Below are 14,830 nucleotides of genomic sequence, written 5' to 3'. Positions count from 1 at the left end.
GGCAGCCCCCATAGGGAAGAAAAAGTGTAAAAATAAGAAAAAGTAACACACAAACACACAAATTAATCCAAACGTTTTTAATAAAGCACTAATATCACAATACCAATAACATATTAAAAAAAAATTTGTGGTAACACTGTTCCTTTAAAGGGTTTTTCCCATTCTATTAGGAGAGGACATCACTTTATGGTTGGTGGGGGTCCGGCCTCTGAGACCCCCACCGATCCTAAGAATGATAGGCTGGAGTGCTGTCTTAGCGCTGCGTCCCCTTCACTATTTTTCCTTGTACAGTGGCGCCCCCCGGCAGGGTACTACAGCATGACCGCATTACAGTGCACAGAGGAGTGGCCGGGAGCGCTGCTGTGCAGAAAAAAAAGTGAAGCGCTAAATCAGCACTGCAGCCCCTTCATTCTCAGGACCAGTGGGTTCCCAGAGGTCAGATATGCCATCCCTCTATTAAAATGGAATAAGTGAAGGAACTTCGAAGGGAAGGTAAATTGTTGTCATTTGAATTCTGACTTGCATATTGGGGACGTCATCGATGTTCCAGCGACTGTCTGCTGTGGTCATGAATGATACGTCTTCCTGATGTGATGACTACAGCACCCATTCTCCGCCATTTGAACTGGGATTTTAGGGGTCAGAAAACAACTTTAACTTCTCCACTTGGAGCGGGGAGCGGGCAGTCAGGGTCCCAGTGGTTGGACCTCCACCAATCTTGCCTTTATAGAGTCTATAGGATGAATGTAAAAATGTGAAAACCTCCTAAATCTACATTACAAAGAAATGTTACAGGTAACAGACACCAGATGATACCAAGAAATCCTCATGATCAAATATTCCGGACTATCAGACGTTCATGGGCAACTATACAGAAAACCAAGGAGGCAATGAAAAATCCTCGGGTCCGGTCTTCTGCGATCACGGTCTGCTGCGATCACGCTCTTCTGCGATCACGCTCTTCTGCGATCACGGTCTTCTGCGATCACGGTCTCCTGCGATCACGGTCTCCTGCGATCACGGTCTCCTGCGATCACGGTCTCCTGCGATCACGGTCTTCTGCGATCACGCTCTTCTGCGATCACGGTCTTCTGCGATCACGGTCTCCTGCGATCACGGTCTCCTGCGATCACGGTCTCCTGCGATCACGGTCTCCTGCGATCACGGTCTGCTGCGATCACGGTCTGCTGCGATCACGCTCTTCTGCGATCACGCTCTTCTGCGATCACGGTCTTCTGCGATCACGGTCTCCTGCGATCACGGTCTCCTGCGATCACGGTCTCCTGCGATCACGGTCTCCTGCGATCACGGTCTGCTGCGATCACGGTCTTCTACTGCTCCACTGGGGCTGCAGGTTATTCTGTAGTGCTGGACATTGTACTTATGTCGTGTTTCTTACCTTCAGGTCTGGATGCAGATGACCCCACAGTTACACGGGTGACTATTGATGGGAATCGACGTATGAAGTGTATGGGATCTGGTGTTTACCGCCTTCCTGAGGTCCAGTGGATCACTACACGGGAGAGAGATCTATCCAGCTATGGAAAACTCAATGTCACCGAGCAGAGTAATGGGCGGAAGTTGGTGGAGTCAGTGCTGGATTATGATGTGGAGGCAAATGTCCAAGTTTTGTGTCATATCAAGGAGGGAAAACTGAAAAGATCCGTGCGAGCCGTCATATCAGGTACTGTTTGTGTATAGGTTCAGATAGCACCAGATACGTGGAAGGGTGAGGTTTTGCACGAATAGGGGCCCAACCCAAACATAAATATAAAAGAGTATCCGGCACACCAATTGAGAAAAAAAGGTATTTTTTTTTTTTTTTTTGGTGTGCCGGATACTCTTTTATATATATATATATATATATATATATCAGGTACTGTACTCATATAAACCAACTATCTATGGGATGAGTGACGGCTGATCAGAGATCGAGCCCTGAGAGACTGCACAGTGTGAACGATCATATGATGCCAATGGTGTCCAGCAGCGTATCAGCAGCACTAAGTGTACATGTTATAGGGTAATGTGTATGGCCAGCAATAAAGTGTCATCTATTATTCTCCAGAGGTTCCATAGTGTGACCGCTCTTACAGTAGAGGTTCCATAGTGTGACTGCTCTTACAGTAGAGGCTCCATAGTGTGACTGCTCTTACAGTAGAGGTTCCATAGTGTGATTGCTCTTACAGTAGAGGTTCCATAGTGTGACTGCTCTTACAGTAGAGGTTCCATAGTGTGACTGATCTTACAGTAGAGGTTCCATAGTGTGACTGTTCTTACAGTAGAGGGTCCATAGTGTGACTGATCTTACAGTAGAGGTTCCATAGTGTGACCGCTCTTACAGTAGAGGTTCCATAGTGTGACTGATCTTACAGTAGAGGGTCCATAGTGTGACCGCTCTTACAGTAGAGGGTCCATAGTGTGACTGATCTTACAGTAGAGGTTCCATAGTGTGACTGCTCTTACAGTAGAGGTTCCATAATGTGACTGATCTTACAGTAGAGGCTCCATAGTGTGACTGCTCTTACAGTAGAGGTTCCATAGTGTGACTGCTCTTACAGTAGAGGTTCCATAATGTGACTGATCTTACAGTAGAGGCTCCATAGTGTGACTGCTCTTACAGTTGAGGCTCCATAGTGTGACTGCTCTTACAGTAGAGGTTCCATAGTGTGATTGCTCTTACAGTAGAGGTTCCATAGTGTGACTGCTCTTACAGTAGAGGTTCCATAGTGTGACTGATCTTACAGTAGAGGTTCCATAGTGTGACTGCTCTTACAGTAGAGGCTCCATAGTGTGACTGCTCTTACAGTAGAGGGTCCATAGTGTGACCGCTCTTACAGTAGAGGGTCCATAGTGTGACTGATCTTACAGTAGAGGTTCCATAGTGTGACTGCTCTTACAGTAGAGGTTCCATAGTGTGACTGATCTTACAGTGGAGGCTCCATAGTGTGACTGCTCTTACAGTAGAGGTTCCATAGTGTGACTGCTCTTACAGTAGAGGTTCCATAGTGTGACTGTTCTTACAGTAGAGGGTCCATAGTGTGACTGATCTTACAGTAGAGGTTCCATAGTGTGACCGCTCTTACAGTAGAGGGTCCATAGTGTGACTGATCTTACAGTAGAGGTTCCATAGTGTGACTGCTCTTACAGTAGAGGTTCCATAATGTGACTGATCTTACAGTAGAGGGTCCATAGTGTGACTGCTCTTACAGTAGAGGTTCCATAGTGTGATTGCTCTTACAGTAGAGGTTCCATAGTGTGACTGCTCTTACAGTAGAGGTTCCATAGTGTGACTGATCTTACAGTAGAGGTTCCATAGTGTGACTGCTCTTACAGTAGAGGCTCCATAGTGTGATTGCTCTTACAGTAGAGGGTCCATAGTGTGACCGATCTTACAGTAGAGGCTCCATAGTGTGACCGATCTTACAGTAGAGGTTCCATAGTGTGACTGCTCTTACAGTAGAGGTTCCATAGTGTGACTGCTCTTACAGTAGAGGTTCCATAGTGTGACTGCTCTTACAGTAGAGGTTCCATAGTGTGACTGCTCTTACAGTAGAGGCTCCATAGTGTGACCGCTCTTACAGTAGAGGTTCCATAGTGTGACTGCTCTTACAGTAGAGGCTCCATAGTGTGACTGCTCTTACAGTAGAGGTTCCATAGTGTGACCGCTCTTACAGTAGAGGCTCCATAGTGTGACCGATCTTACAGTAGAGGTTCCATAGTGTGACTGCTCTTACAGTAGAGGTTCCATAGTGTGACTGCTCTTACAGTAGAGGGTCCATAGTGTGACCGATCTTACAGTAGAGGCTCCATAGTGTGACCGATCTTACAGTAGAGGTTCCATAGTGTGACTGCTCTTACAGTAGAGGTTCCATAGTGTGACTGCTCTTACAGTAGAGGCTCCATAGTGTGACCGCTCTTACAGTAGAGGTTCCATAGTGTGACTGCTCTTACAGTAGAGGCTCCATAGTGTGACTGCTCTTACAGTAGAGGCTCCATAGTGTGACCGCTCTTACAGTAGAGGCTCCATAGTGTGACTGATCTTACAATAGAGGCTCCATAGTGTGACTGATCTTACAGTAGAGGTTCCATAGTGTGACTGATCTTACAGTAGAGGTTCCATAGTGTGACTGCTCTTACAGTAGAGGCTCCATAGTGTGACCGCTCTTACAGTAGAGGCTCCATAGTGTGACTGCTCTTACAGTAGAGGCTCCATAGTGTGACTGATCTTACAGTAGAGGTTCCATAGTGTGACCGCTCTTACAGTAGAGGTTCCATAGTGTGACTGATCTTACAGTAAAGGCTCCATAGTGTGACTGCTCTTACAGTAGAGGCTCCATAGTGTGACCGCTCTTACAGTAGAGGCTCCATAGTGTGACTGCTCTTACAGTAGAGGGTCCATAGTGTGACTGATCTTACAGTAGAGGTTCCATAGTGTGACTGCTCTTACAGTAGAGGCTCCATAGTGTGACTGCTCTTACAGTAGAGGGTCCATAGTGTGACTGCTCTTACAGTAGAGGTTCCATAGTGTGACTGCTCTTACAGTAGAGGTTCCATAGTGTGACTGCTCTTACAGTAGAGGTTCCATAGTGTGACCGCTCTTACAGTAGAGGTTCCATAGTGTGACTGATCTTACAGTAAAGGCTCCATAGTGTGACTGCTCTTACAGTAGAGGCTCCATAGTGTGACCGCTCTTACAGTAGAGGCTCCATAGTGTGACTGCTCTTACAGTAGAGGGTCCATAGTGTGACTGCTCTTACAGTAGAGGCTCCATAGTGTGACTGCTCTTACAGTAGAGGTTCCATAGTGTGACTGCTCTTACAGTAGAGGTTCCATAGTGTGACTGCTCTTACAGTAGAGGTTCCATAGTGTGACTGCTCTTACAGTAGAGGTTCCATAGTGTGACTGCTCTTACAGTAGAGGTTCCATAGTGTGACTACTCTTACAGTAGAGGTTTCATAGTGTGACTGCTCTTACAGTAGAGGTTCCATAGTGTGACTGATCTTACAGTAGAGGTTCCATAGTGTGACTGCTCTTACAGTAGAGGCTCCATAGTGTGACTGCTCTTACAGTAGAGGTTCCATAGTGTGACCGATCTTACAGTAGAGGCTCCATAGTGTGACTGCTCTTACAGTAGAGGTTCCATAGTGTGACCGCTCTTACAGTAGAGGGTTCCATTGTGTGACTGATCTTACAGTAGAGGGTCCATAGTGTGACTGCTCTTACAGTAGAGGTTCCATAGTGTGACTGCTCTTACAGTAGAGGCTCCATAGTGTGACTGCTCTTACAGTAGAGGCTCCATAGTGTGACTGCTCTTACAGTAGAGGTTCCATAGTGTGACAGATCTTACAGTAGAGGCTCCATAGTGTGACTGATCTTACAGTAGAGGTTCCATAGTGTGACCGCTCTTACAGTAGAGGTTCCATAGTGTGACTGATCTTACAGCAGAGGCTCCATAGTGTGACCGCTCTTACAGTAGAGGCTCCATAGTGTGACCGCTCTTACAGTAGAGGCTCCATAGTGTGACCGCTCTTACAGTAGAGGCTCCATAGTGTGACTGCTCTTACAGTAGAGGTTCCATTGTGTGACTGTTCTTACAGTAGAGGTTCCATAGTGTGACTGCTCTTACAGTAGAGGCTCCATAGTGTGACTGCTCTTACAGTAGAGGCTCCATAGTGTGACTGCTCTTACAGTAGAGGTTCCATAGTGTGACTGCTCTTACAGTAGAGGGTCCATAGTGTGACTGCTCTTACAGTAGAGGCTCCATAGTGTGACTGATCTTACAGTAGAGGCTCCATAGTGTGACTGATCTTACAGTAGAGGCTCCATAGTGTGACTGATCTTACAGTAGAGGTTCCATAGTGTGACTGCTCTTACAGTAGAGGTTCCATAGTGTGACTGCTCTTACAGTAGAGGTTCCATAGTGTGACTGCTCTTACAGTAGAGGGTTCCATTGTGTGACTGTTCTTACAGTAGAGGTTCCATAGTGTGACTTCTCTTACAGTAGAGGTTCCATAGTGTGACTGATTTTACAGTAGAGGTTCCATAGTGTGACTGCTCTTACAGTAGAGGCTCCATAGTGTGACTGCTCTTACAGTAGAGGTTCCATAGTGTGACTGCTCTTACAGTAGAGGCTCCATAGTGTGACTGCTCTTACAGTAGAGGCTCCATAGTGTGACTGATCTTACAGTAGAGGTTCCATAGTGTGACCGCTCTTACAGTAGAGGTTCCATAGTGTGACCGATCTTACAGTAGAGGTTCCATAGTGTGACTGCTCTTACAGTAGAGGCTCCATAGTGTGACCGCTCTTACAGTAGACGTTCCATAGTGTGACCGATCTTACAGTAGAGGTTCCATAGTGTGACTGCTCTTACAGTAGAGGTTCCATAGTGTGACTGATCTTACAGTAGAGGTTCCATAGTGTGACTGCTCTTACAGTAGAGGTTCCATAGTGTGACCGCTCTTACAGTAGAGGTTCCATAGTGTGACCGCTCTTACAGTAGAGGTTCCATAGTGTGACCGCTCTAACAGTAGAGGCTCCATAGTGTGACTGCTCTTACAGTAGAGGCTCCATAGTGTGACTACTCTTACAGTAGAGGTTCCATAGTGTGACCGCTCTTACAGTAGAGGTTCCATAGTGTGACTGATCTTACAGTAGAGGCTCCATAGTGTGACTGCTCTTACAGTAGAGGGTCCATAGTGTGACTGCTCTTACAGTAGAGGTTCCATAGTGTGACTGCTATTACAGTAGAGGCTCCATAGTGTGACTGCTCTTACAGTAGAGGGGTCCATAGTGTGACTGCTCTTACAGTAGAGGCTCCATAGTGTGACTGCTCTTACAGTAGAGGCTCCATAGTGTGACTGCTCTTACAGTAGAGGCTCCATAGTGTGACTGCTCTTACAGTAGAGGTTCCATAGTGTGACTGCTCTTACAGTAGAGGCTCCATAGTGTGACTGATCTTACAGTAGAGGCTCCATAGTGTGACCGCTCTTACAGTAGAGGTTCCATAGTGTGACTGCTATTACAGTAGAGGCTCCATAGTGTGACTGCTCTTACAGTAGAGGTTCCATAGTGTGACCGATCTTACAGTAGAGGCTCCATAGTGTGACTGCTCTTACAGTAGAGGCTCCATAGTGTGACTACTCTTACAGTAGAGGTTCCATAGTGTGACCGCTCTTACAGTAGAGGTTCCATAGTGTGACTGATCTTACAGTAGAGGCTCCATAGTGTGACTGCTCTTACAGTAGAGGTTCCATAGTGTGACTGGTCTTACAGTAGAGGTTCCATAGTGTAACTGCTCTTACAGTAGAGGCTCCATAGTGTGACCGCTCTTACAGTAGAGGCTCCATAGTGTGACTGCTCTTACAGTAGAGGTTCCATAGTGTGACTGATCTTACAGTAGAGGTTCCATAGTGTGACTGCTCTTACAGTAGAGGCTCCATAGTGTGACCGCTCTTACAGTAGAGGCTCCATTGTGTGACCGCTCTTACAGTAGAGGCTCCATAGTGTGACTGCTCTTACAGTAGAGGTTCCATAGTGTGACCGCTCTTACAGTAGAGGTTCCATAGTGTGACTGATCTTACAGTAGAGGTTCCATAGTGTGACCGATCTTACAGTAGAGGTTCCATAGTGTGACTGCTCTTACAGTAGAGGTTCCATAGTGTGACCGCTCTTACAGTAGAGGTTCCATAGTGTGACTGCTCTTACAGTAGAGGTTCCATAGTGTGACCGCTCTTACAGTAGAGGTTCCATAGTGTGACTGATCTTACAGTAGAGGTTCCATAGTGTGACCGATCTTACAGTAGAGGTTCCATAGTGTGACTGCTCTTACAGTAGAGGTTCCATAGTGTGACCGCTCTTACAGTAGAGGTTCCATAGTGTGACCGCTCTTACAGTAGAGGCTCCATAGTGTGACTGCTCTTACAGTAGAGGCTCCATAGTGTGACTGATCTTACAGTAGAGGCTCCATAGTGTGACCGCTCTTACAGTAGAGGCTCCATAGTGTGACTGCTCTTACAGTAGAGGTTCCATAGTGTGACCGCTCTTACAGTAGAGGCTCCATAGTGTGACCGCTCTTACAGTAGAGGCTCCATAGTGTGACTGATCTTACAGTAGAGGCTCCATAGTGTGACTTCTCTTACAGTAGAGGTTCCATAGTGTGACTGCTCTTACAGTAGAGGCTCCATAGTGTGACTGCTCTTACAGTAGAGGCTCCATAGTGTGACTGATCTTACAGTAGAGGCTCCATAGTGTGACCGCTCTTACAGTAGAGGCTCCATAGTGTGACCGCTCTTACAGTAGAGGTTCCATAGTGTGACTGATCTTACAGTAGAGGCTCCATAGTGTGACTGCTCTTACAGTAGAGGCTCCATAGTGTGACTGATCTTACAGTAGAGGCTCCATAGTGTGACTGCTCTTACAGTAGAGGCTCCATAGTGTGACTGCTCTTACAGTAGAGGCTCCATAGTGTGACCGCTCTTACAGTAGAGGCTCCATAGTGTGACTGCTCTTACAGTAGAGGGTCCATAGTGTGACTGATCTTACAGTAGAGGCTCCATAGTGTGACTGCTCTTACAGTAGAGGGTCCATAGTGTGACTGCTCTTACAGTAGAGGTTCCATAGTGTGACTGATCTTACAGTAGAGGTTCCATAGTGTGACTGCTCTTACAGTAGAGGCTCCATAGTGTGACTGCTCTTACAGTAGAGGTTCCATAGTGTGACTGCTCTTACAGTAGAGGTTCCATAGTGTGACTGCTCTTACAGTAGAGGTTCCATAGTGTGACTGCTCTTACAGTAGAGGTTCCATAGTGTGACTGATCTTACAGTAGAGGTTCCATAGTGTGACCGCTCTTACAGTAGAGGCTCCATAGTGTGACTGCTCTTACAGTAGAGGTTCCATAGTGTGACTGCTCTTACAGTAGAGGTTCCATAGTGTGACTGCTCTTACAGTAGAGGTTCCATAGTGTGACTGATCTTACAGTAAAGGCTCCATAGTGTGACTGCTCTTACAGTAGAGGCTCCATAGTGTGACCGCTCTTACAGTAGAGGCTCCATAGTGTGACTGCTCTTACAGTAGAGGCTCCATAGTGTGACTACTCTTACAGTAGAGGTTTCATAGTGTGACTGCTCTTACAGTAGAGGTTCCATAGTGTGACTGCTCTTACAGTAGAGGTTCCATAGTGTGACTGATCTTACAGTAGAGGTTCCATAGTGTGACTGCTCTTACAGTAGAGGCTCCATAGTGTGACTGCTCTTACAGTAGAGGTTCCATAGTGTGACCGATCTTACAGTAGAGGCTCCATAGTGTGACTGATCTTACAGTAAAGGCTCCATAGTGTGACCGCTCTTACAGTAGAGGCTCCATAGTGTGACCGCTCTTACAGTAGAGGCTCCATAGTGTGACTGATCTTACAGTAGAGGCTCCATAGTGTGACTGCTCTTACAGTAGAGGGTCCATAGTGTGACTGATCTTACAGTAGAGGTTCCATAGTGTGACTGCTCTTACAGTAGAGGCTCCATAGTGTGACTACTCTTACAGTAGAGGTTTCATAGTGTGACTGCTCTTACAGTAGAGGTTCCATAGTGTGACTGCTCTTACAGTAGAGGCTCCATAGTGTGACTGCTCTTACAGTAGAGGGTCCATAGTGTGACTGATCTTACAGTAGAGGTTCCATAGTGTGACTGATCTTACAGTAGAGGCTCCATAGTGTGACTGCTCTTACAGTAGAGGTTCCATAGTGTGACCGCTCTTACAGTAGAGGGTTCCATTGTGTGACTGATCTTACAGTAGAGGGTCCATAGTGTGACTGCTCTTACAGTAGAGGTTCCATAGTGTGACCGCTCTTACAGTAGAGGGTTCCATTGTGTGACCGATCTTACAGTAGAGGGTCCATAGTGTGACTGCTCTTACAGTAGAGGCTCCATAGTGTGACTGCTCTTACAGTAGAGGCTCCATAGTGTGACTGCTCTTACAGTAGAGGCTCCATAGTGTGACTGCTCTTACAGTAGAGGTTCCATAGTGTGACTGATCTTACAGTAGAGGCTCCATAGTGTGACTGATCTTACAGTAGAGGGTTCCATAGTGTGACTGCTCTTACAGTAGAGGTTCCATAGTGTGACTGATCTTACAGTAGAGGCTCCATAGTGTGACTGCTCTTACAGTAGAGGTTCCATAGTGTGACTGCTCTTACAGTAGAGGCTCCATAGTGTGACTGATCTTACAGTAGAGGCTCCATAGTGTGACTGCTCTTACAGTAGAGGTTCCATTGTGTGACTGTTCTTACAGTAGAGGTTCCATAGTGTGACTGCTCTTACAGTAGAGGCTCCATAGTGTGACTGCTCTTACAGTAGAGGCTCCATAGTGTGACTGCTCTTACAGTAGAGGTTCCATAGTGTGACTGCTCTTACAGTAGAGGGTCCATAGTGTGACTGATCTTACAGTAGAGGCTCCATAGTGTGACTGATCTTACAGTAGAGGCTCCATAGTGTGACCGATCTTACAGTAGAGGGTTCCATTGTGTGACCGCTCTTACAGTAGAGGCTCCATAGTGTGACTGCTCTTACAGTAGAGGCTCCATAGTGTGACTGCTCTTACAGTAGAGGTTCCATAGTGTGACTGCTCTTACAGTAGAGGGTTCCATTGTGTGACTGTTCTTACAGTAGAGGTTCCATAGTGTGACTTCTCTTACAGTAGAGGTTCCATAGTGTGACTGATTTTACAGTAGAGGTTCCATAGTGTGACTGCTCTTACAGTAGAGGCTCCATAGTGTGACTGATCTTACAGTAGCGGTTCCATAGTGTGACTGCTCTTACAGTAGGGGCTCCATAGTGTGACTGCTCTTACAGTAGAGGTTCCATAGTGTGACTGCTCTTACAGTAGAGGCTCCATAGTGTGACTGCTCTTACAGTAGAGGCTCCATAGTGTGACTGATCTTACAGTAGAGGTTCCATAGTGTGACCGCTCTTACAGTAGAGGTTCCATAGTGTGACTGCTCTTACAGTAGAGGGTTCATAGTGTGACTGCTCTTACAGTAGAGGGTCCATAGTGTGACCGCTCTTACAGTAGAGGCTCCATAGTGTGACTGCTCTTACAGTAGAGGTTCCATAGTGTGACTGCTCTTACAGTAGATGCTCCATAGTGTGACCGCTCTTACAATAGAGGTTCCATAGTGTAACTGCTCTTACAGTAGAGGCTCCATAGTGTGACTGATCTTACAGTAGAGGTTCCATAGAATGAGACTGCTCTTACAGTAGAGGCTCCATAGTGTGACTGATCTTACAGTAGAGGTTCCATAGTGTGACTGCTCTTACAGTAGAGGTTCCATAGTGTGACTGATCTTACAGTAGAGGTTCCATAGTGTGACTGCTCTTACAGTAGAGGCTCCATAGTGTGACTGCTCTTACAGTAGAGGCTCCATAGTGTGACCGCTCTTACAGTAGAGGTTCCATAGTGTGACCGCTCTTACAGTAGAGGCTCCATAGTGTGACCGCTCTTACAGTAGAGGTTCCATAGTGTGACTGCTCTTACAGTAGAGGGTCCATAGTGTGACCGCTCTTACAGTAGAGGTTCCATAGTGTGACCGCTCTTACAGTAGAGGCTCCATAGTGTGACCGCTCTTACAGTAGAGGCTCCATTGTGTGACCGCTCTTACAGTAGAGGCTCCATTGTGTGACTGATCTTACAGTAGAGGCTCCATAGTGTGACTGCTCTTACAGTAGAGGCTCCATAGTGTGACTGCTCTTACAGTAGAGGTTCCATAGTGTGACTGATCTTACAGTAGAGGCTCCATAGTGTGACTGCTCTTACAGTAGAGGCTCCATAGTGTGACTGCTCTTACAGTAGAGGGTCCATAGTGTGACCGCTCTTACAGTAGAGGTTCCATAGTGTGACCGCTCTTACAGTAGAGGCTCCATTGTGTGACTGATCTTACAGTAGAGGTTCCATAGTGTGACTGCTCTTACAGTAGAGGCTCCATAGTGTGACTGCTCTTACAGTAGAGGTTCCATAGTGTGACTGCTCTTACAGTAGAGGTTCCATAGTGTGACTGATCTTACAGTAGAGGTTCCATAGTGTGACCGATCTTACAGTAGAGGTTCCATAGTGTGACCGATCTTACAGTAGAGGTTCCATAGTGTGACTGATCTTACAGTAGAGGTTCCATAGTGTGACCGCTCTTACAGTAGTGGCTCCATAGTGTGACTGCTCTTACAGTAGAGGTTCCATAGTGTGACTGCTCTTACAGTAGAGGTTCCATAGTGTGACTGCTCTTACAGTAGAGGTTCCATAGTGTGACCGCTCTTACAGTAGAGGCTCCATAGTGTGACCGCTCTTACAGTAGAGGTTCCATAGTGTGACTGCTCTTACAGTAGAGGTTCCATAGTGTGACTGCTCTTACAGTAGAGGCTCCATAGTGTGACTGATCTTACAGTAGAGGTTCCATAGTGTGACTGATCTTACAGTAGAGGTTCCATAGTGTGACTGCTCTTACAGTAGAGGCTCCATAGTGTGACTGCTCTTACAGTAGAGGTTCCATAGTGTGACTGCTCTTACAGTAGAGGTTCCATAGTGTGACTGCTCTTACAGTAGAGGCTCCATAGTGTGACTGATCTTACAGTAGAGGTTCCATAGTGTGACTGCTCTTACAGTAGAGGCTCCATAGTGTGACCGCTCTTACAGTAGAGGTTCCATAGTGTGACTGATCTTACAGTAGAGGTTCCATAGTGTGACTGCTCTTACAGTAGAGGCTCCATAGTGTGACTGCTCTTACAGTAGAGGTTCCATAGTGTGACCGCTCTTACAGTAGAGGTTCCATAGTGTGACCGCTCTTACAGTAGAGGCTCCATAGTGTGACCGCTCTTACAGTAGAGGTTCCATAGTGGGACTGCTCTTACAGTAGAGGTTCCATAGTGTGACCGCTCTTACAGTAGAGGTTCCATAGTGTGACCGCTCTTACAGTAGAGGCTCCACAGTGTGACTGCTCTTACAGTAGAGGTTCCATAGTGTGACCGCTCTTACAGTAGAGGTTCCATAGTGTGACTGCTCTTACAGTAGAGGTTTCATAGTGTGACTGATCTTACAGTAGAGGCTCCATAGTGTGACTGCTCTTACAGTAGAGGTTCCATAGTGTGACTGATCTTACAGTAGAGGTTCCATAGTGTGACTGCTCTTACAGTAGAGGTTTCATAGTGTGACTGATCTTACAGTAGAGGTTCCATAGTGTGACTTCTCTTACAGTAGAGGTTCCATAGTGTGACTGCTCTTACAGTAGAGGTTCCATAGTGTGACTGCTCTTACAGTAGAGGTTCCATAGTGTGACTGCTCTTACAGTAGAGGCTCCATAGTGTGACCGATCTTACAGTAGAGGTTCCATAGTGTGACTGCTCTTACAGTAGAGGTTCCATAGTGTGACTGATCTTACAGTAGAGGCTCCATAGTGTGACTGCTCTTACAGTAGAGGCTCCATAGTGTGACTGATCTTACAGTAGAGGGTCCATAGTGTGACCGCTCTTACAGTAGAGGCTCCATAGTGTGACTGCTCTTACAGTAGAGGGTCCATAGTGTGACCGCTCTTACAGTAGAGGTTCCATAGTGTGACTGATCTTACAGTAGAGGCTCCATAGTGTGACTGCTCTTACAGTAGAGGCTCCATAGTGTGACTTCTCTTACAGTAGAGGTTCCATAGTGTGACTGCTCTTACAGTAGAGGTTCCATAGTGTGACTGCTCTTACAGTAGAGGTTCCATAGTGTGACCGCTCTTACAGTAGTGGTTCCATAGTGTGACTGCTCTTACAGTAGAGGCTCCACAGTGTGACTGCTCTTACAGTAGAGGTTCCATAGTGTGACCGCTCTTACAGTAGAGGCTCCATAGTGTGACTGATCTTACAGTAGAGGTTCCATAGTGTGACTGATCTTACAGTAGAGGCTCCATAGTGTGACTGCTCTTACAGTAGAGGTTTCATAGTGTGACTGATCTTACAGTAGAGGCTCCATAGTGTGACTGCTCTTACAGTAGAGGTTCCATAGTGTGACTGATCTTACAGTAGAGGTTCCATAGTGTGACTGATCTTACAGTAGAGGTTCCATAGTGTGACTGCTCTTACAGTAGAGGTTCCATAGTGTGACTGCTCTTACAGTAGAGGCTCCATAGTGTGACTGTTCTTACAGTAGAGGCTCCATAGTGTGACTGTTCTTACAGTAGAGGCTCCATAGTGTGACTGCTCTTACAGTAGAGGCTCCATAGTGTGACTTCTCTTACAGTAGAGGTTCCATAGTGTGACTGCTCTTACAGTAGTGGTTCCATAGTGTGACTGCTCTTACAGTAGAGGTTCCATAGTGTGACCGCTCTTACAGTAGAGGTTCCATAGTGTGACCGCTCTTACAGTAGAGGCTCCACAGTGTGACTGCTCTTACAGTAGAGGTTCCATAGTGTGACCGCTCTTACAGTAGAGGCTCCATAGTGTGACCGCTCTTACTGTAGAGGTTCCATAGTGTGACTGATCTTACAGTAGAGGGTCCATAGTGTGACTGATCTTACAGTAGAGGTTCCATAGTGTGACTGCTCTTACAGTAGAGGTTTCATAGTGTGACTGATCTTACAGTAGAGGCTCCATAGTGTGACTGCTCTTACAGTAGAGGTTCCATAGTGTGACTGATCTTACAGTAGAGGTTCCATAGTGTGACTGATCTTACAGTAGAGGTTCCATAGTGTGACTGCTCTTACAGTAGAGGTTCCATAGTGTGACTGCTCTTACAGTAGAGGGTCCATAGTGTGACTGCTCTTACAGTAGAGGGTCCATAGTGTGACTGCTCTTACAGTAGAGGTTCCATAG

At 46.4% G+C, this 14,830-nt stretch overlaps 1 protein-coding gene across 2 annotated transcripts in view; it reads left to right on the top strand.

The window, feature by feature from the left end:
- LOC142741682 (T-lymphocyte activation antigen CD80-like) overlaps positions 1 to 14,830 on the top strand; it is a 50,321-nt gene that overhangs the window by 23,107 nt on the left and 12,384 nt on the right. For both annotated transcript variants that reach the window (XM_075851028.1, XM_075851027.1), the window contains exon 5: positions 1,406 to 1,684. In XM_075851028.1, coding sequence (XP_075707143.1) covers positions 1,406 to 1,684 — 279 coding nt within the window. The remainder of the gene's footprint in view (positions 1 to 1,405; positions 1,685 to 14,830) is intronic.

Source organism: Rhinoderma darwinii, chromosome 2, assembly GCF_050947455.1.
Source record: "Rhinoderma darwinii isolate aRhiDar2 chromosome 2, aRhiDar2.hap1, whole genome shotgun sequence".
Classification (NCBI taxonomy): Eukaryota; Metazoa; Chordata; class Amphibia; order Anura; family Rhinodermatidae; genus Rhinoderma; species Rhinoderma darwinii.
The sequence above is the reverse complement of the archived record's forward strand: the minus strand, read 5'-3'. Positions and strand labels throughout refer to the sequence as shown.